The following is a 21,071-nucleotide window of genomic DNA, read 5'->3' on the forward strand; positions in this document are numbered from 1 at the left end:
TCCTCAAACATCACAGTAATAAGATTACTGGATCAATAGCCATTCAGCCACCATAGAGAAAGAACCAGAGCACAAATGATCTCCATTCAACTGTGACTTTTATATCCATATTACAAAATCATGTATTTAATGATCATTGTGAGTGTCAAATTTGGCAGATAGAAGGGCCTATGGAACGCTAGCTGAGGAAAAGGTAGACTAGAAAATGACCTGTGATTACATCATGGGTGAAGGGGCTGGGGGGGGTCGCTCTCACCGCCTGCCTATAAAAAGATGTAGAGGGGGGGGGGGGGGAATGGAGAAAGGAGGGGTGGGAGGACTCACTACTCCTATGCTGTCCCTTGCTGGGAGCGATACAGTGGGGATTCTCTGCTCCTCGATCACACAGTCACTCACGCTCCACTGCTGCATATCACATCTTACTGTAAATGACCCTCTCATGCATGGTATCCCAGTGCCAAATGCAGAAATCAATTTGAATGATTTCATAACGGCATTGTACAGTTTAGTCACTCAATGGGGAATTTAGTCAGTCATTGCCTAGCTAGATATCAAAGGGAAACCCTGCAGCGGAGCACACCAAAATAGACTAAAATAGGGGATTACCTTAAAAAAAAGAATGGACATAATCCAAAAATAAACAATTTACTTTGGATGGGTTAAATCAGAAATGCATCAAATTGTTTATTTGTAGTTTAAATCAAATTTGATGTGCTGCTGTAAATCATTATTAGAGGTACTTGCGAGCGCCTTCCCTACATATAGTAGATGATGGGGTTTGGCCAGTCAGGTGATATTTTCCACTTCACCATTTTGTGCTGCTGCTACGCCGTGTAATTATCAGAAGATTCGTGACTAGTCCATTTACATTGCTAGTTAGCTACATACGTTTCCCAGTTTACATTGAAAGAGCGTGTGGCCTTCGATAGGTTTAGTCGGTAAGCCATTAAGGGGAACCGCAATATCCGTTTTGTATTTCGTGGTTGTTTTTTGTAACTTAGAGAATGTCGTCCGAAAGCCCCGAATACGCTCCGTTCTTCGCAGTGATGGGTGCCTCTGCAGCTATGGTTTTCAGCGGTAATTATCACACCATTCAATTACTATCTTTACATTGTTATTTGTCAATTCAAACCGCATCTCTTTAATGCCTGAAACCAGCACAGAAACGGTTAGCGTGACAGCGAACGAGCTAGCTAACCCAGCTAATTAGCTACATAGCAACCTAACCCAGTTTACCTGCTGCATAGCTAGCTAACTTAGCGTATACGCACTTGAGTCATGTGTATCTGCGTAGTGAATGTTTGTTAGCTTTTATCGAAACTCGTTCTCATAACTACCTAGTTCAGTAAAAATACTAACTGCCTTGCTATCTAATACATTTCCTAGCTAGCCAGATAAAGCTAAAGTTAGTCGGACAGTTAACCAAAGGGATGGAGTTGGACGAGATTCCATGAATTGTCATTGGCGTATGTAACGTTAGTAGGCTGGACAATAAGAGTCTAAATTCACCCAAGGTTATACAATGTCAAAAGAAAGTTTGCTGAGCTGGAACACTAGCCCGATCCCATAGCAAATTAACGAAACGTCCGCAGAGCCTGTTTTGGCTGGAGTGACGTTTAGAATTGCACATTTTTTTGTATTCTACCACTACAATCTGTTCTTAGGACGAAACGGAAAAATAACAACTCGTGTAGAAAGTAAACATTCGCAACTCAATGGTGCCAAGTGTGCTTCTGTCTGCATAAAGAGGAAGCAGGGGAAAAATTTCAACTTTTGCTATTTCTGGTCTAGCGATCGACGACAGCAGAGTACGCTGCCCAACCTTATGTAATTAGAAAGAGGATATTATCCTGATTAAAATGGTATCCGACTTGAAAAATCAAAATATACACATTGCGAGATATTTGGCGAAATATACCAGCATGCCTTTCCATAGGAAAACAATGGGGGGAGCTCAGCGTTCCAAGGGCAAAAGGTATTTTGGGGCTAGCAATTGATGACGACAGAGTATGCTGCCCAGCCTTACATAATTAGAAAGAGGAGATTGAAATTGATTCAAAGATATACAAATTGCGAGATATTTGGCAAAATAGGTAGACTGACATACCTATATTTCCCAATAGTAAACAATGGGATTACCTCAGTTACAGGAGTAGTTTTTTGTTAACATTTTAACTTCCAGCAAAGTGGGCTAGTGTAATTTCCAACAATAACAAAGCAGGCATTGTGAGGTTGAACAATAAACTGGGAATAGGTGAAAAATGCCCTTAAATAAGTTATATTTTTTTCGTGATTACTTCAAAGCTACGGCAAGCAGCTGGGATATACGGTAATATTATGAAACTGGGCTCCACGGTGGATGCAATAAACTAGTTAGACAACAATAACTAGCTAATCAAGTTGCCCAGTATTTTGTTAAACTGTGTCTTTACCAGCAACCACACCTCCAAAATAATGTGTTTGAAAAATGTGTGCGTTGTTAGGTCATTCTTTCTCAATTATTTGTGTCGGTTTAAGACATACCACAATTCGATCAGCTTGTTTACAGCTGCACTAGGGTCAAACAACATTCCTTTGACACCCAAGGAGCTGGCAAGAGATATGGCCCTGAAACTGTACCTTAATCCAGGGATGTACTCTGAATTATCCCAACTTTTTACCTTCGCTGTCCCTTACGAAGAGCATAAGCCACAGCAGCCATTTTGGATTGGCAGTGTCACCCAATCAGCTCTTTTGTTGTTCAACGCACCGTGGGCTGTTACTGCTAGCTAGCATGAAGCCAAACTGCAGTTTACTTAAACTAGCAGTCTTTCAATGTTCTTGGTGTAACAGTTTGGGCTACACACATGAATTGAGGTATGTTTTCTGAGCCATATCCATGGTGTCTTAATATACACAGGAATGCTGTCTGACTTTATTGCAGCTGTTAGCAAGCGGGTTGGATCTGCTGGCTACACCAGCTTTGTGCATAGTGCTACTAGCTTAGGCTAGCAGTCAATTACGAAGGGAAAGGGGGGGATACCTAGTCAGTTGTACAACTGAATGCCTTCAACTGAAATGTGTTTTCCGCATTTAACCCAGAGGTGCGGGGGCTGCGTTAATAGACATGCACGTCGCCCGGGGAACAGTGGGTTAACTGCCTTGCTCAGGGGCAGTACGACAGATTTTTACCTTGTCAGCTCGGCGATTCGATCTCATTTGGGTCCCAGGCTGAAAAAGTTTAAGAACCCCTGTTCTAGACGATTCTGTGCATCCGACTTTGTGGCAACAGTTTGGAGAACTGTTTCAGCATGACAATGCCCCCATGCACAAGGCGAGGTCCATACCAAAATGGTTTGTCTATCGGTGTGGAAGAACTTGACTGGCCTGTACAGAGCCCTGACCTCAACCCCATCAAACACCTTCGGGATAAATTAGAACGCAGACAGCGAGCCAGGCCTTTCCACATCTAGTGGAAAGCCTTCCCAGAAGAGTGGAGGCTATTATAGCAGCAAAGGGGGGGACCAACTCCATATTAATGCCCATGATTTTGGAATGAGATGTTCCAAGAGCAGGTGTCTACCTACTTTTGGATATGTAGTGTAAATCAGATCGTGCCCAAACTGTGCCATGTAGTAGGCAGTTGTAGTTTCCAACAGGCCAATATTCTACATAATTATGTTTTCTGAGCTAAACTAACTACAATGACCAGCATCCATTGCGCACCTACTTGTCCAGACTGAGATGAGAGACAGTAGAACGTGATCGGGAGGGAGGGAGAGAGCGAGCAGTTTCTTTGAGGTATCTCTACCTGAAAATATATAATCGAAGATTGATAGTTGGTGTTCAGCAGTCATAAAAGTATACCTTACTTTGAAGAACTACTAAAATAGTGCTTTTGTCAGACAGCATAGGCAGCAGCTCTATAGCGATGAGTTGATGACTTGGAATGAAATAATAGTTGTCAAATAAGCCTAAAACAAATGTAATATACACAACTGAAATGTTTTATTTACGTAATGTGATGAGCAGTCGCTATCATCCATAGGACTTGAGTTTTCTGTGTTACAGCATTCAAACAACATTATTAAAAAAATGAAATTGAAGATTGCCATGATTTATTTAACTAATCAAACCGAAACGACCTCAAAAAGCACCAATCGCTCAGCACTACCAGTAGGAGAACAAGCTAAAGTGATGAGACAAAACATTTAGGGATTGCCATCGTTTGAGCCACGTTGTTTTCATTTTCAGTTGAAATAATGTCAGTGCATTCATTTGATCGCTTGCTCATATCCTTGAAGGCCTCAGGGGCAAGTGAGTGTGTAGAAACAACTGTCTATTGATCTTGTGACAAACAAGGACAGGGATGGATAAGTATTGTCTTCGATTTTTTTTAAATTATCCTGTTAGGTCTGATGCATTCACTCAAAGCATTTAACAATATGCTACCTCACAGCATCAAATTACCAATCAACTGTGCCTTTGATTGCAAGAGACATGTTTTGGATCATCACAAGGCCGGAATTTATTCCTTAATGTTTAATTAAAAATGTCTGTACGGAGTAATGTTTTTCCTTATTTAATAATTCAAAAGTTGAAGTGCCTTTTATCAATAGCCCCTGTAGTCTTGTAGTATAGCTTAGGCTACATGTTGGCAAAGCTGGTTGTGTTCTGATGCAGCATGTAGTAGGAAATTGACATGCTGCTAAATTATGTTATAGAGCAGGGTTTCCCAAACACAGTCCGAAGGCCCCTCCCTGGTGTACGCGTTTTGTTTTTTGCCTGTCTGTCGACCAGGGCCGTTGCTTTGAGTAAAAGGCCTAAATGGTTAGGATGCTGGTTGACTGCACAATCGAGAGCAGGTGTATGACAGCTCATATTTGGGGAAAGTTGTCCTTTTTCTATTTTTTCCTGATTACTTTTATCCTTACTTGCTCTATTGTAGTTAATTCAACTCTGTAATGACTTGTGGCGGAAGGGTGATCCCAGTTGTCCGTTTGCGTTAAGTATTCCCAATTTTACTCCTCTTCAAAGCTGTTGCTGGGTGTGTGACCCTCTCACTTAGAGGTTCCTGTCAGGTGAAACTATTGCAAGTAATCTGAGGAAACTATTTATTGCACTAAAAGAATCATACATTTATACCCAATGTGTAGGTACTGTATGTAGGAAACATACTAGCAAGAGGCTAACCTAGCATGAGCCCTATACGTGTTTAGTGCTGACCCTGAGCTCCTATGGTTAGCGATAGCACAGGGCAGCGTGGGTAGCTCCTGTGGCTGGCAGTGGGAGTGATCTGGAGGGGGGCGACCAGGGACACCAGTGATTTCCTTTCAGGCCCAGCAGCATTAAGTATCTTTCAGGGTTTCTTTACATGAAACGTGAGCCTGCCATCATGCGATGTCACTACAACACCACCACTACCATGATTGAGAAACAAACTGGTAATTTACACATTATCTACTGATTTGTGTATGCATTTGTAAACCATTGCCTATATTGTGCTTCATGATAATTTCAAAGGCAACAATTGTAGACTGGAGTTGATTTCTTTGAGAACTGGGTTAAGCACACCCACTGAAACATATGTGCACTGTGCATTATACAGCAGCCTGTGAAGACAGTCTCACACTAATTTCATATTACTGCAGTTCCTAGTTAATTATATTCTTTCATCTCTAGACTCGAAGTGGGAGGTATCAGCTCTTGCAAGGTGGAGGCACCGTAATGGAATCACAAATGTTGGTTAGTCTCACTTGTAATAGAGACATCATGAATAGCCTTGGAACTACGGCAGTCCCTGACAACAAATAAAATACAAATCTTGGGCGACCGAGAGTAGTATGTTCTTTCGACCAATCGTCTAAATTTTACAATGTGTTTAAATAAAATATCACTATGTAGGCTACTGAGCTGATGCTAGCTGAACCCCTCGCCAATGAAATTGCAGGGCGCCAAATTCAACAGCATTCTCATAATTCAAATTTCTCAAACATACAGGTGTTAGACACCATTTTAAAGATAAAATTCTCGTTAATCCAACCACAGTGTCCAATTTTCAAAAAGGCTTTTTGGCGAACGCAGAACATATCATTATGTTAGGTCAGCAACTAGTCACAGAAAGCATACAGAGATTTTCCAACCGAAGAGAGGAGTCACAAAAAGCAGAAATAGAGAGAAAATGAATCACTAACCTTTGATATTCTTCATCAGAAGACACTCCCGGGACAACATGTTACACAATACATATATGTTTTGTTCGATCAAGTTCATATTTATATCCAAAAACCTCAGTTTACATTTGGCTTTGCCTCCAAAACATCCCGTGAATTTGCACAGAGCCACATCAATTTACAGAAATACTCATAATAAACATTGTTAAAAGATACAAGTGTTATTCACAGAATTAAATACACTGCTCAAAAAAATAAAGGGAACACTTAAACAACACAATGTAACTCCAAGTCAATCACACTTCTGTGAAATCAAACTGTCCACTTAGGAAGCAACACTGATTGACAATAAATTGCACATGCTGTTGTGCAAATGGAATAGACAAAAGGTGTAAATTATAGGCAATTAGCAAGACACCCCCAATAAAGGAGTGATTCTGCAGGTGGTGACCAGAGACCACTTCTCAGTTCCTATGCTTCCTGGCTGATGTTTTGGTCACGTTTGAATGCTGGCGGTGCTCTCACTCTAGTGGTAACATGAGACGGAGTCTACAACCCACACAAGTGGCTCAGGTAGTGCAGCTCATCCAGGATGGCACATCAATGTGAGCTGTGGCAAGAAGGTTTGCTGTGTCTGTCAGCGTAGTGTCCAGAGCATGGAGGCGCTACCAGGAGACAGGCCAGTACATCAGGAGACGTGGAGGAGGCCGTAGGAGGGCAACAACCCAGCAGCAGGACCGCTACCTCCGCCTTTGTGCAAGGAGTAGCACTGCCAGAGCCCTGCAAAATGACCTCCAGCAGGCCACAAATGTGCATGTGTCAGCATATGGTCTCACAAGGGCTCTGAGGATCTCATCTCGGTACCTAATGGCAGTCAGATTACCTCTGGCGAGCACATGGAGGGCTGTGCGGCCCCACAAAGAAATGCCACCCCACATCATGACTGACCCACCGCCAAACCGGTCATGCTGGAGGATGTTGCAGGCAGCAGAACGTTCTCCACGGCGTCTCCAGACTCTGTCACGTCTGTCACATGTGCTCATGTGCTCAGTGTGAACCTGCTTTCATCTGTGAAGAGCACAGGGCGCCAGTGGCGAATTTGCCAATCTTGGTGTTCTCTGGCAAATGCCAAACGTCCTGCACGGTGTTGGGCTGTAAGCACAACCCCCACCTGTGGACGTCGGGCCCTCATACCACCCTCATGGAGTCTGTTTCTGACCGTTTGAGCAGACACATGCACATTTGTGGCCTGCTGGAGGTCATTTTGCAGGGCTCTGGCAGTGCTCCTCCTGCTCAAAGGCGGAGGTAGCGGTCCTGCTGCTGGGTTGTTGCCCTCCTACGGCCTCCTCCACGTCTCCTGATGTACTGGCCTGTCTCCTGGTAGCGCCTCCATGCTCTGGACACTACGCTGACAGACACAGCAAACCTTCTTGCCACAGCTCGCATTGATGTGCCATCCTGGATGAGCTGCACTACCTGAGCCACTTGTGTGGGTTGTAGACTCCGTCTCATGTTACCACTAGAGTGAGAGCACCGCCAGCATTCAAAAGTGACCAAAACATCAGCCAGGAAGCATAGGAACTGAGAAGTGGTCTGTGGTCACCACCTGCAGAATCACTCCTTTATTGGGGGTGTCTTGCTAATTGCCTATAATTTACACCTTTTGTCTATTCCATTTGCACAACAGCATGTGCAATTTATTGTCAATCAGTGTTGCTTCCTAAGTGGACAGTTTGATTTCACAGAAGTGTGATTGACTTGGAGTTACATTGTGTTGTTTAAGTGTTCCCTTTATTTTTTTGAGCAGTGTATATACTTCTCCTTAATGCAACCGCTGTGTCGGATTTAAAAAAAATAACTTTACGGAAAAAGCAAACCATGCAATAATCTGAGTACGGCGCTCAGACAACAAATCAAGCCAAACAGATATCCGCCATGTTGGAGTCAACAGAAGTCAGAAATAGCATTAGAAATATTCACTTACCTTTGATGATCTTCATCAGAATGCACTCCCAGGAATTCCAGTTCCACAATAAATGTTTGATTTGTTTGATAAAGTTCATCAATGTCCAAATAACTCCTTTTTGTTCGCGTTTAGCCCAGTATTCCAAATTCATGACGTGTGATCACTAGGAGCAGACGGAAGTCAAAAAGTTCCATTACACTCCGTAGAAACATGTCAAACGAAGTATAGAATCAATCTTTAGGATGTTTTTAACATAAATCTTCAAAAATGTTCCAACCGGGGGAATTCTTTTGAAAAGCAAGAGCACTAGCCTATGTCAATCTACTATTCCCCCATGGTACAAAAGTTGACCTATTCTGTGCAAGAGAAATATTCCAAACACAGTTGTGGGATGGGATATATAGGTTTATGGGCTAGGCTGCGTTGAGGTGTGTGTGGAAAAAGTCACAAAAAGGCATGCGCTTCTTGCCTTACTGCTGCACACAAGCTGGGCATCATTCACAAGTGATAATCTATCATTCACAAGGGATAGGCTATTGTCACCCATCACACTATTCTTGATTAATCTTGTCTTTACATATACTAAATAATGAGTGAAATTTGTTTTGATTTAGAATGAACCATTATCATGCACCTGTCGGGGCAGGGGAAGAAAATACATGTTATCTATGCACTTAGCGAATGGAGGAACATTCCCCCCCCCCCCCCCCCCCCCCCAGTACATTTTTATGCCAGCCAGGTAGGCTACACTTCTGTTGTAAAGGGGGAAAATGTGTTTTAATATTAGGGAAGTTGAGAAATAAATATATTACGCCTATAGAAGCTGATGGGATCCTCCTATTTTTAATAGAGCCCATCAGTTTTTTTTTCACGCAATTGCATAGCCTATAGAAATGTTGCTCAACATGAGCTCATGGGCTCTCATGTAGTGTTTGATTAGATTTTGGATTACATTCACATTGATGTCAGAGCGATTGGCGGGACCGTGCGGAGTTCCAGTTAGTTAGCAAGTTTGTTGGCTACTAATGACCATCCGCAGCATCAGAGCTTGGAGAAGCCTAATTACCGTGACTAAACGTCACGTGGAATTTGACTGCCATCATGACTTGTGACCGCCGGTGTTGCAGTAGTACGGTCACAGTAACACCCCATATCATGTAAACTGTAACATCACCCTTCTGTGGATGGACTTCCCTGCCATGAGGGATTGAGAAAGGTGCTAGGCTATTACACCAGTCTTCAGTAAATCCATCAGGTCTAAATAGGGATATTTTTCAACTTCATATCCGTCTCCGCACCAACATCAACATGTGAACATAGCACGTTTCTATGTTTTGTAGTAAAAAAGACAGGAATTGAAGTGTTTGCAATGACATTAGTAGACAATTGTTAGGCAATGCCTACTCGTAATTGGTTATTGCACGATGCACACCGATGTCATTGGAAACAACTTTCACATATGTTGAATATGAAGCAATTTTTTTTTTAGTGCCTGTAATTTGATACTACTTTTGTCTTAGAAATGCACTAGTGTGTGACACTGTGCCTCACTTAAAATGTGTGAATCGGTTCAATGGTCTGACAAGGTTGGAGCAGAATAATTTAACCTTGCATAGATTGCATCAGTCTTGTGACAAATAAGTCTGTAGGGGTCTGGCGGGTGGCTGGCTGCGATGTGCACATTTTAAGGATTTGCCAGCCACTTCCTCTAGTCTAGAGCCATCATCACACAAAGCTCCAGAGACACTGCCTTCTTTCAGGCTGCCTTGACAATACATGGAGCTCTCTGGATACCTGTATGAAATGTCTTGAGGCTGCATGCCAAGGAATGTGTCCTGAAGCAGGTTCAAGGGCTGACGGAACTAAAATGTTCTTGTTGACTTTACTGTAAACCAAGTAGTCAGTTGGACTGCTTTGTTGTTGGATTGGATGCAACATAGCTAGATTGGTGGGAATCCTCCCTACTTTAAGAGATGGATGGTTTTATTGATTCATATTTTATTAGCCACCCACTGAAAGGGCATATTTGCATTCTTCCATGTGAAGTATCTGCAAACTCTTGAAGAACCATGTTGAAATATGCAGACTATTCAGAAAACTCTTTCACTCTGTGGCTGCTGTGCCAATGCTAGGGCCCTATAAAATCTGCGTTGTGGACGGAATCATGGAATCCAGACATTGAAACGTAATTCAACAATATTAAAAAACGTATTGAACTTAGTAGGAAATTCACTAAATGTGTTGAACTTTGTGTTGAAAATTCTTTAATTTGCCCAAGAACTTGAACAAAAAGCATCAGTGATTTGTATTTTCTTTAACTTTCTGAATAGGCAACAACAAAGGAATGCTCCTGTCTGTGTGCGTGATTGTCTACCTCTTTGTGTAGCCATTAGCGATGACGCTAATGTAACAACAACCATCTTCTGGTAAATGGAAAGTCTATACCCAAAATCTTCTCAATTATATGTTAGCCTAACTACAAAGTTGCCTATGCTAGAGGTCTTCACAGATCCACCTGTACCCGAGCCCCGATCCGGGACCCTAGCGGGGTCTGGAACCAGAATTCTAAATGTCACGGGTCTGGGTCAGATCTGATTGTCTTGAATATGTGTACTTTTAACTGACTTTTCATCAACGCAGCAATAAGCTACAGTCATAGAGCCTCTCTGTGTGGCACGTTGGGACATCTAATTGATGGAATGAAAGTTAAAGGAGGATAGGCTACAACTACCAAGAGCCAACAGGTAGGCTCATGCGTAATATTCTGAATGGCGTTATTTGTAAATGTAGGATGAGTGCATGCACTGCAGCCTCAACTAACATTTTCTAGCTTAACTAGTGTCTCCTGGTTTGATGCAGTCAGGACTGTTACTATGTAATCCTATTAGATAACCTAGAAATGGCAGCTATTAGTTTACTATAGCGTGAGTCTGCTTGGTTAGTTGCGGTCTTTCCCTCCCTTGTCCCTGCGCCCTGTGTCACTTGCCCACAAGCACGGCCCCTACCCCGCCTGCTAGAGCGACACCTTTCTCTCCCTCCTTTCACGCTTTATCTCCTCCGGTTAATAAAGTAGCTTAAAACCTGTTATGGATAGGGGTTCCGCTAACGTTTCGACAACAGCCGGTGAAATTGCAGAGCGCAAAATAAAAATATTTGAAATATTTACCTTTCATACATTCACAAGTGCAATACACCAAATTAAAGCTTAACTTAGTAAAAAAAGGCTTTACGGCGAAAGCAAACCATGCGATTATCTGAGGACAGCCCCCAGCGTACCAAAACATGAAAATCAGATTTCAACCCGCCAGGCGCAACAAAACTTAGAAATAACTATATAATTCATACCTTACCTTTGAAGAACTTCTTCTGTTGGCACTCCAATATGTCCCATAAACATCACAAAAGGTCATTTTGTTTGATTAATTCCGTAGTTGTATATCCAAAATGTTATTTTATTTGGCGCGTTTGATTCAGAAAAACACTGGTTCCAACTCGCCCAGCATGACTACAAAATATCTAAATTACCTGTAAACGCTCCAAACATTTCAAACAACTTTCCTAATCCAACTTTAGGTATTTTAAGATGTAAATAATCAACAAAATTTAAGACGGGATAAACTGTTCAATACCGGGGGAAAAAACGACGTGAAGCGCGTGACCTGGAGCATGCGTCAAAACATTAGAGCACTAGGCTGGACCCTCGTTCTGAACATCCATACTTCTTCATTTCTCTCAAGAAAAACATCAACCAATTTCTAGACTGTTGACATCTAGTGGAATCAATAGGAACTGCAACCAAGTGCCACAAATCTAGGTTCCCATAGAAAACCCATTGAAAAGTCACAACAACAAAAACATTCCTGGATGGTTTGTCCTCGGTTTCGCCTGACAAATAAGTTCTGTTATACTCAGACATAATTTTAACAGTTTTAACAAACTTTAGCATGTTTTCTATCCAAATCTACCATTTATATGCATATCCTAGCTTCTGGGCCTGAGTAGCAGGCAGTTTACTTTGGGCACGCTTTTCATCAAATTCCGAATGCTGCCCCCTATCTTTCTGCTGCTTCCCTCACTGTACGGACAGGGTCGACCAGATCGATACGGAACGGGTCTAGTTGTCCTCGGGTCCGTTCAGAACGGGTCTCTATATTTAAATGTATTTATGTCCATTTTGGAACGGGGTCCAACTTTTTGGACCTGTGAAGACCTCTAGCCTTTGGCTGACTTGCAGAATGATATAATGATTATTTGCATCAATCCAGTGGCCATTTTGTTTTGCTAATTCTGCAACCAGATGAGTGCTGCAGAAATATTGCTATCCAAGCAACGGTCTCTGGCTGGTGCACAATTTAATAAAAGGGTAACTACACCTGAAATTCCTGGTGTGATCTCCTGGTGTGGTTTAAGCATTGTTGTGGACATTTCTTTTGTTTTTCTATTAAAAAAATTAAAGTGATTTGAGAGTGAGAAACAAAATGGAATCAAGCAAACCATTGCAGACCCTGTTCTATTCATTCTACACACACAAGGACTCACTCATAGAGAGAGAGAATAGTCTAAGATGAATCCAATGTTCCCTTTAGTACTCATGGAGGCTGACCATAGCCATTCACAAAAGAGCATCATTGATCCACCGCCCATGACAATATTGCCTGGGTTTTGTGGTCAGTCTGCAGTGCAAGAGACCTGTTTAGAGAGATTTAAAGGTCTAGGTACTCAAACTCGGTAGTGTTTTGTAATATCTACAGTGAATGCAAATCTCTACATGTAACACGTCTAACTGGCTAATTCACTCCTTTTGGGCACAATTTCTTCTAGGCTATTCGATGAAGTCGTATTCACATACTGTTGCTATATCCTGGAGCTTCTTAGCACTCCTTGCTGGGTTGAGGCAAACATAATATTTATCTTTCTCCACCAACACAAATGACCTTTTCCAGTGTCGTCCTTCTTGCACAGTGCTAAGGTAAGAGTGGCGCAGACAGTCAGGCAGTAAATGCTAGTCAGGCTGCATATTAGACGCTCTGGTCAGTCGTAGCCAACTCAGGGCTGTCAGTTTAGTGTGATCTCGCTGCGGGTGATGCATGTTTGGCGTGGGAGAAATCTCGTCAGCCCATTCTGCCTCTGATTCACGGCCATGGCGGCCTGTCGCCCCCACGCTGGTGACAGGCTCTCGCCGTTGTCTAGATATTTATTTTATCCTCCAGTCGGCTGACCTGTTACTGACTGAGCACATCCTTTTTTAGAGGCCCATGAGAGTATTGATTTTTATCACAACACTGTTCTGCCTCGTATTCTCTGCCCCTCCTGCAGACGTTGGCACTCTGACTTCTCTGGCTGTCTGCATCCTGGTCTGTGTCGTTTTGAGCCTCCTGTCGGCGTGCTGACTCTGCATTCTGCTGGGCCTCTATTACATTAGTGCCCTGCTGCCGCTTGTCATGTAAAAATGTTCCCAGCTAAAAGTGTTCCCAATTCAATGTTCTGATTGTTCTCGGTTCCGACTTCAGATGAGTCCCTTGAAGCTTGTAGATCAAAATGGACAATGCGTTTGAGAGTCAGCTTTTTAGACCTGGGTCCAAATAGTTTCTAGCTCAAACGGTTCAGATGTTACATATGTTTTCAAACATAACGCCACAATTGATCAGAACACAGAACTACCAGAATGTGAACATTTTCACATGACACCGGTTAACGCTGTCATAGAAATGTCATCTATTTTTTTAAGTGCTGCCAATGTGACATCAGATTGTTTGTGGCGGCTGGTGCTGGTTTGTCCTTTCTGAGCTACTTCTGCTGCTGGTTGCCTCTGCAGGGATGTGACAATCTGCTGGTCTCTGAAGTCAGCAGCTTCCTGTATGGAGAACCTAATGAGTCTATTCTTCAGGCAGTCGGGGAGGTGGAGTGATTTTTAGATTCCTGCAGCTCTTGCACAGGATGAAAGCCAGATTTTTTTTTTTTTTAAGCCATGAAATGGAATGAACAGGGTTAACCTCAGCTCTCTGTTCTATCTATGGGTTGCCGTGAAGAGAATTTGCCCTGAACCGTAGCTGTTAAATAGAGTGGCTGGTTTGAGATCCGCAGTCAAGCACATTATCAGTGGTTAGGCTATGTCAGTGTTGGAGAACATGATGCTGGTCATTTCCTTATACACAAGAATTTCCCAGCTGTAGCTACGTTGACCTTGTACAGGGAACATAAACTATGGAGTTGTGAATTTGTTAGCTAATCCTCGATTTCAGTTCCTCCATATTGCTCAACTCTGTATTCTACTCTATTTGTACATTGATCTAATCACAGAATTAAATAGTACATAATTATACCATGGTATTGTTGAATACTCCTTTCTGATTGGCTTGAAGGGCATTCTAGAACATGCATTATTTCCCTATAATGCACAGTATATTTGCACGGTAGAATTTGGTGGCTATAGTAAATGTTTTGTTTCAGCTGCTTTTTAAAGCAAAAGTCGAGTTGGCATTGTTGAATTCGATTTTCATAATAGCAAGTTGGACTGGTGGTTTGGTTAGCTAAACTAGCAAGTCTGTTAGGTTACCATGGCAAATACTATCTAGTAAACTTACTAGCTTCACTACATGACCAAAAGTATGTGGACACCTGCTTTTTGAACATCTCGTTACAAAATCATGGGCATTAATATGGAGATGGTCCATATCCTGAATGTTTGCATTCAGCTACGAGCATTAGTGAGGTTGGGCACTGGCTCGCAGTCAGCGTTCCAATTCATCCCAAAGGTTTTCGATGGGGTTGAGGTCAGGGCTCTGCATGTCAGTCAAGTTTTTCCACATCTCGACAAACCATTTTTAGCAGATGCTATTGCGGGTGTAGCGAAATGCTTGTGCTTCTAGGTCCGACAGTGCAGCAATAGCTAAGAAGTAATATCTAACAATTTCTCACAACATATACTCTACACACAAATCCAAGTAAAGAAATGGAATTAAGAATATATAAATGGACGAGCAATGTAAGTGCAGCATAGACTAAGATACAGTATATACATATGAGATGAGTAATGCAAGATATGTGAACATTATTAAAGTGGCCAATGACTTCAAGTCTGTGTGTATATAGGCTGCTGCCTATCTGTGCTAGTGATGGCTATTTAAGTGATGTCCTTGAGATGGCTGTTTCAGTCTCTCGGTCCCAGCTTTGATGCACCTGTACTGACCTCGCCTTCTGGATGATAGCGGGGTGACCAGGCAGCAGCTCGGGTGGTTGTTGTCCTTAATGATCTTTTTGGCCTTTCTGTGACATTGGGTGCTGTAGGTGTCCTGGAGGGCAGGTAGTTTGTCCCCAGTGATGCGTTGTGCAGACAGCACCACCCTCTGGAGAGCCCTGCGTTTGCAGTTGCCGTACCAGGTGGTGATACAGCCCGACAGGATGCTCTCAATTGTGCATCTGTAAAAGTTTTAGGTGACAAGACAAATTTCTTCAGCCACCTGAGGTTGAAGAGGTGCTATTCCACCTACTTCACCACACTGTCGTGTGTGGGTGGACCATTTCAGTGATGTGTACGCAGAGGAACTTAACTTTCTACCTTCTCCACTGCTGTCCTGTCGATGTGGATAGGAGGGTGCTCCCTCTGCAGTTTCCCGAAGTCCACGATCACCTCCTTTTTGTTTGAGTGAGCGGTTGTTTTCCTGACACCACTCCGAGGGCCCTCACCACCTCCCTGTAGACTGTCTCGTCGTCGTTGGTAATCAAGCCTACTACTGTTGTCTGCAAACCTGATGATTGAGTTGGAGGCATGCTTGGCCACACAGTCATTGGTGAACAGGGAGTACAGGGAGGGGGCTGAGCACTCAAACCCAGGGCCTCGAGCTTAATGATGAGCTTGGAGGGTACTATGGTGTTGAATGCTGAGCTATAGTCAATGAAAAGGATTCTTAGATGGGTATTCCTCTTGTCCAGATGGGATTGTGCAGTGTGAAGGTGATTGCATCGAATGTGAACCTATTGGGGTGGTAAGCAAATTGAAGTGGGTCTAGGGTGACGGGTAATGTGGAGGTGATATGATCCTTGACTAGTCTCTCAAAGCGCTGCATGATGACAGTGAGTACTATGGAGCAATAGTCATTTAGTTCAGTTACCTTTGCATTCTTGGGTAAAGGGTAAACAATGGTGGCCATCTTCAAGCATGCGGGGACAGCAGACTGATATAGGGAGAGATTGAATATGTCAGTAAACACACCAGCCAACTGGTCTGCGCACGCTCTGAGTACGTGTTCTAGGGATGTCGTCTGGGGCGGCAGCCTTGCGAGGGTTAACACGTTTAAATGTCTTACTTACATCGGCTACGGATAAGGAGAGCCCACAGTCCTTGGTAGCGGGCCGCGTTGGTGACACTGTTATCCTCAAACCAGGCAAAGGTGTTTAGCTTGTCAGGAAGCAAGACGTCAGTGTCTGACGTGGCTGGTTTTCCTTTTGTAGTCCGTGATTGTCTGTAGACCCTGCCACGTCTCGTACCTGAGCCGTTGAATTGCGACTCCACTTTGTCTCTATACTGATGTTTTGATTGCCTTGTGGAGGGAATGACTACTCTGTTTTGTATTTTGCCATATTCCCAGTCACCTTGCCATGGTTAAATGCGGTGGTTCATGCTTTCAGTTTTGCGCGAATGCTGCCATCTATCCACAGTTTTGGGTTAGGATAGGTTTTAATAGTCGCAGTGGGTGCATCTCCTATACACTTTCTGATAACTCAGTCACCGTCTGTGTATTCGTCAATATTATTTTCGGAAGCTACCCAGAACATATCCCAGTCCGCGTGATCAAAACAATCTTGAAGTGTGGATAACGATTGGTCAGACCAGCATTGAATAGTCCTTAGCAAGGGTACTTCCTGTTTGAGTTTCTGCCTATAGGACGGGAGGAGCAAAATGGAGTCATGGTTTGATTTGCTGAAAGGAGGGCGAGGGAGGGCCTTGTATGCATCCCGGAAGTTGGAGTAAGAGTGATCGAGTGTTTTTCCAGCACGAGCACTACAGTCAATATGCTGATAGAATTTAGGCAGCCTTTTCCTCATTTGCTTTGTTACAATAAATACAGCCTCAGGATAATTGGTTTCCAGTTTGTCCAGTGAGGGCCGTCGTGGCATCGGCTTGAGGGGGGGATATACATGGCCTTGACTATAACCAAAGAGAATTCTTGGGAGGTAATGCGTTCGGCATTTGATTGTGAGGAATTCTAGGTCAGGTGAACAAAAGGACTTGAGTTCCTGTATGTTACAATTGCACCATGAGTCGTTAATCATGAAACGTACACCCCCACCCTTCTTACCGGAGAGATGTTTATTCCTGTCGGCGTGATGAACTGAGAACCCAGATGGCTGGACCGACTCCGACAGTATATCCCGAGAGAGCCATGTTTCCATGAAACCGAGTACGTTACAATTCCTCTCTCTGGAAAGAAACTCTTGCCCTTTATTATCCAGGGACTGAACATTAGCGAGTAATATACTCTGAAGCGGTGGATGGTGTGCGTGCCTCCTAAGTCGGACTAGAAGACCGCTCCGAGTACCTCTCCTTCGCCGGCCTAGTTTTGGATCGGCCTCTGGAATCCGTTCATTTGCCCTGGGTGGTGCGAACAAAGGATCCTCTTCGGTAAAGTCATAGTCCTGGTCAGTTACCGCTGCTCTGATATTCAATATCATGGGGCGGCAGGGTAGCCTAGTAGTTAGAGCGTTGGACTAGTAACCGAAAGGTTGCAAGTTCGAATCCCTGAGCTGACAAGGTACAATCTGTCGTTCTGCTCTTGAACAGGCAGTTAACCCACTGTTCCTAAGCCGTCATTGAAAATAAGAATTTGTTCTTAACTGACTTGCCTAGTTAAATAAAGGTTAAATAAATAAATAGTTCTTCCCGGCTGTATCTAATAAAACAACATTTTCTGGGCTAAATGTAAGAAATAATTAAAATATATATATTTAAACCACAAAGTTTCCTAAGAACTAGAAGCGAGGCAACCATCTGTCAGTGCCATTTTCACAGGGATTACATGGGGGGGTATTGTCATGCTGAAACAGGGAAGGGCCTTCCCCAAAGCACAGAATCATCTAGATTGACATTGTATGGCATTGCGCATGGTGATCTTAAGGCTTGTGACGCTCCCGATGAACAGTTCTTATGCTGACATTGCTTCCAGAGGCAGTGTGGAACTCTAGTGAGTGCTGCAACCGAGTATTTTTACGTGCTCCAGTACTCAACTGTCCTGTTCTGTGAGCTTGTGGCCTACAACCTCGTGGCTGAGACGTTGTTGCTTCTAGATGTTTCCACTTCACAATAATGTCACTTACAGTTTACCGGGGCAGCTCTAGCAGAGCAGAAATCTGAATGACTGACTTGTTAAGGTGGCATCTTATGATGGTGCCATGTTGAAAGTCACTGAGCTCTTCAGTAAGACTATTCTACTGCCAATGTTTGTCTATGGAGACTGCATGGCAGTGCGCTCGATTTTATACAACTGTCAGTGGCTGAAATAGCCGAATCCACAAATTTGAAGGGGTGTCCATACTTTTGTGTGTATGTATGTATATGTATATGTATGTGTGTATATATATATATATATGTATATGTATATGTATATATGTATATGTGTGTGTACTTCAGTGGATGTTTAAAACATTTCCACTGTCAAATCAACTCATTTCTAGTGGCGAATGTGTTTAAATTATAGCCATTGTATGAAGGGGATAATCAACTCGGGGCTCTATGCGTTCTTTGGGAAAATGTAACTCCTTGGCAGGTCAGTTCCACTCGGTTAGCGTGTCGTGGAACACGCCTTCCACATTGTTCATTCTTTTCCATAGAACGCATAGCCCCTTGTTGATTTATCCCTTATGCGTTTAATTATTTACTTAGATTGTATCTCTATGGATCTAATTCTTTTTTTCTTCTTCTCCCCCTCCCCCCACCAGCCTTGGGAGCAGCCTATGGCACGGCTAAGAGTGGAACAGGGATTGCTGCCATGTCAGTGATGAGGCCAGAGCTCATCATGAAGTCCATCATTCCCGTGGTCATGGCGGGTATTATAGCCATCTACGGCCTGGTAGTAGCGGTGCTCATCGCTAACAACATCTCCGAGAAGGTCACCCTCTACAAGTGAGTCTCTCCCATCTCCATTTATTTCTAGAAATTGGCTCTATTTGCATTTCCCCTCGATTCCTAATACTTCTAACAGGCTCTGAGGCAACTGGTCCATCAATCCATTACGCCTGACATTAATATTAGATCAAATCTATATACCATTTAAAAAATGATAGTTTTGTTGCCCAATATTTTGTTAATCTTTAATTGAAAACATCTCCTTACTATTGTCATTGTTCATTCGATTCGGTATCACTTAGTAACCCTGTCCACTGTATTGATACTATGTTAATCCTCTGTCCCCCTGTGTTGTGTTGTAGGAGTTTTCTCCATCTTGGTGCTGGGCTGAGTGTGGGCTTGAGCGGGTTGGCAGCTGGCTTTGCAATTGGTATTGTAGGTGACGCGGGGGTTAGGGGCACGGCCCAGCAGCCCCGGCTCTTCGTGGGCATGATCCTCATCTTAATCTTCGCCGAAGTCCTCGGGCTCTACGGCCTCATCGTGGCCCTCATCCTGTCCACGAAATAAACCACCAACCTCTCCACCAAAATCTGTCTTTTATGTTGCTGAAGGAGAGAAAAATAAATAAACGGAATACTGGATAAATGAAACGAATGACAAAATAAGTATGAAAATAATAAAAAATGGCTCCATAAATATGGTCTTATCTCTACAATGTGTACAGTCGTCCCAATTTGATAGTCAAATGTAATGTAGTGATTTGTCTGTCCTGTGTGTTGCAAAATGTATGAAGATTCCCTTTCGCCCCACTGGTTTACCAGCCTCCAGGCTTGCCAGGTTTCTTGCTGGTTTCTGCCTCTGGTCTTTGAGAGCTGACCAAAGGGCCCCACTGCTTTCTCTCCTCCTGCATTGATTTGGCTGTTTACATGATTTCTGCATTTAATGTCTGAGGATCTATTTGTAAAGAAACAAAAAATATGTATGGACATGTTTTTGTTTTTCCATTATTTATAAATGTTTAAATGGGGCAAAAATCTTTAATTCCCCATGAATTATATAGATTTAATGCACTGTGGATTAATTGTGATGTGGTTGGAGTTCATCTGGATGTATTATTTGGTTTAAAATTAAGATTGCCTTTAGTGTGTGGCTGGTGGAGTGGGAGTTGTGTAACTATTTTAATCCGAATGAAAACATTGAAGTGTTTCGAATGTTTTCATGTAGTACCGCTGTTTGATTGCATTAAAGGTTGTTGCCCAGTGTTGGGTCTCACAAGTGTAATTTTCAAAACATCTTCTCCAGCTTCTTCATCCCCGCTCATCTGTAGATTTTTCACCACACATTGTTTCCAGTAAACATGTGTGGAGTTTTTGGTTGAAAATTCCTTGTACTTTGCCATACTTACTACTGTACCATAGTGTAATTCAAATAGGTAGCCAGGTGATGTTTGTGTAGGAATTTGTTTTCACAGGTGATATGGGTTATTTTCAAGGTCATGTTGGTTGGAAAAAAGGGTACCATTTAGCTCAATTCATTGTTTACAAATGTTATCTTCAATTTTTATTAAAAATAACCTTTATGCTAATTCAAATTAATTATGTCTCACATTGTGATCACTTTTACATAAAACAATCCATTAAAGGATGTGGCTGTTTTTATTGTATTTTAGTTATAATTCATACTTAACGTTCAGCAACCAGAGAAAGTCATTCTTCATACAATGGTTAATGCCTCTGTCATCAAGTATTCACCTCTAGAGGACAGCTGAGTGTACTTTAAAGCAGCGGGTGGCCGTCCTCTTGCCTCTGACCAGAAGATCGGTGGTCACTTTCAAATAATTTCCGCCACCGTTCGACATGCGCACGCACACAACAAATATTGGATTTGAGTA

General features: G+C 42.8%; 1 protein-coding gene across 1 annotated transcript; it reads left to right on the forward strand.

The window, feature by feature from the left end:
* The first annotated feature begins 781 nt into the window (after positions 1–781).
* Positions 782–20,816, forward strand: LOC120060909 (V-type proton ATPase 16 kDa proteolipid subunit). Its single transcript, XM_039010338.1, has 3 exons — positions 782–1,077; positions 19,054–19,237; positions 19,543–20,816. The coding sequence occupies exons 1-3, from the start codon at positions 1,005–1,007 to the stop codon at positions 19,745–19,747; spliced, it is 462 nt and encodes a 153-aa protein (XP_038866266.1). The 5' UTR covers positions 782–1,004; the 3' UTR covers positions 19,748–20,816.
* The last annotated feature ends 255 nt before the right edge of the window (positions 20,817–21,071 follow it).

The sequence above is a fragment of the Salvelinus namaycush genome, chromosome 16 (assembly GCF_016432855.1).
Source record: "Salvelinus namaycush isolate Seneca chromosome 16, SaNama_1.0, whole genome shotgun sequence".
NCBI lineage: Eukaryota > Metazoa > Chordata > Actinopteri > Salmoniformes > Salmonidae > Salvelinus > Salvelinus namaycush.

Bases quoted from the DNA above. Each gene is read 5' to 3' on its own strand.
- LOC120060909 (XM_039010338.1), top strand. From the start codon at position 1,005: ATGTCGTCCGAAAGCCCCGAATACGCTCCGTTCTTCGCAGTGATGGGT. The intron at 1,078-19,053 runs GTAATTATCACA...TCCCCCCACCAG, and splicing joins TGCAGCTATGGTTTTCAGCG to CCTTGGGAGCAGCCTATGGC. The intron at 19,238-19,542 runs GTGAGTCTCTCC...GTTGTGTTGTAG, and splicing joins GAGAAGGTCACCCTCTACAA to GAGTTTTCTCCATCTTGGTG.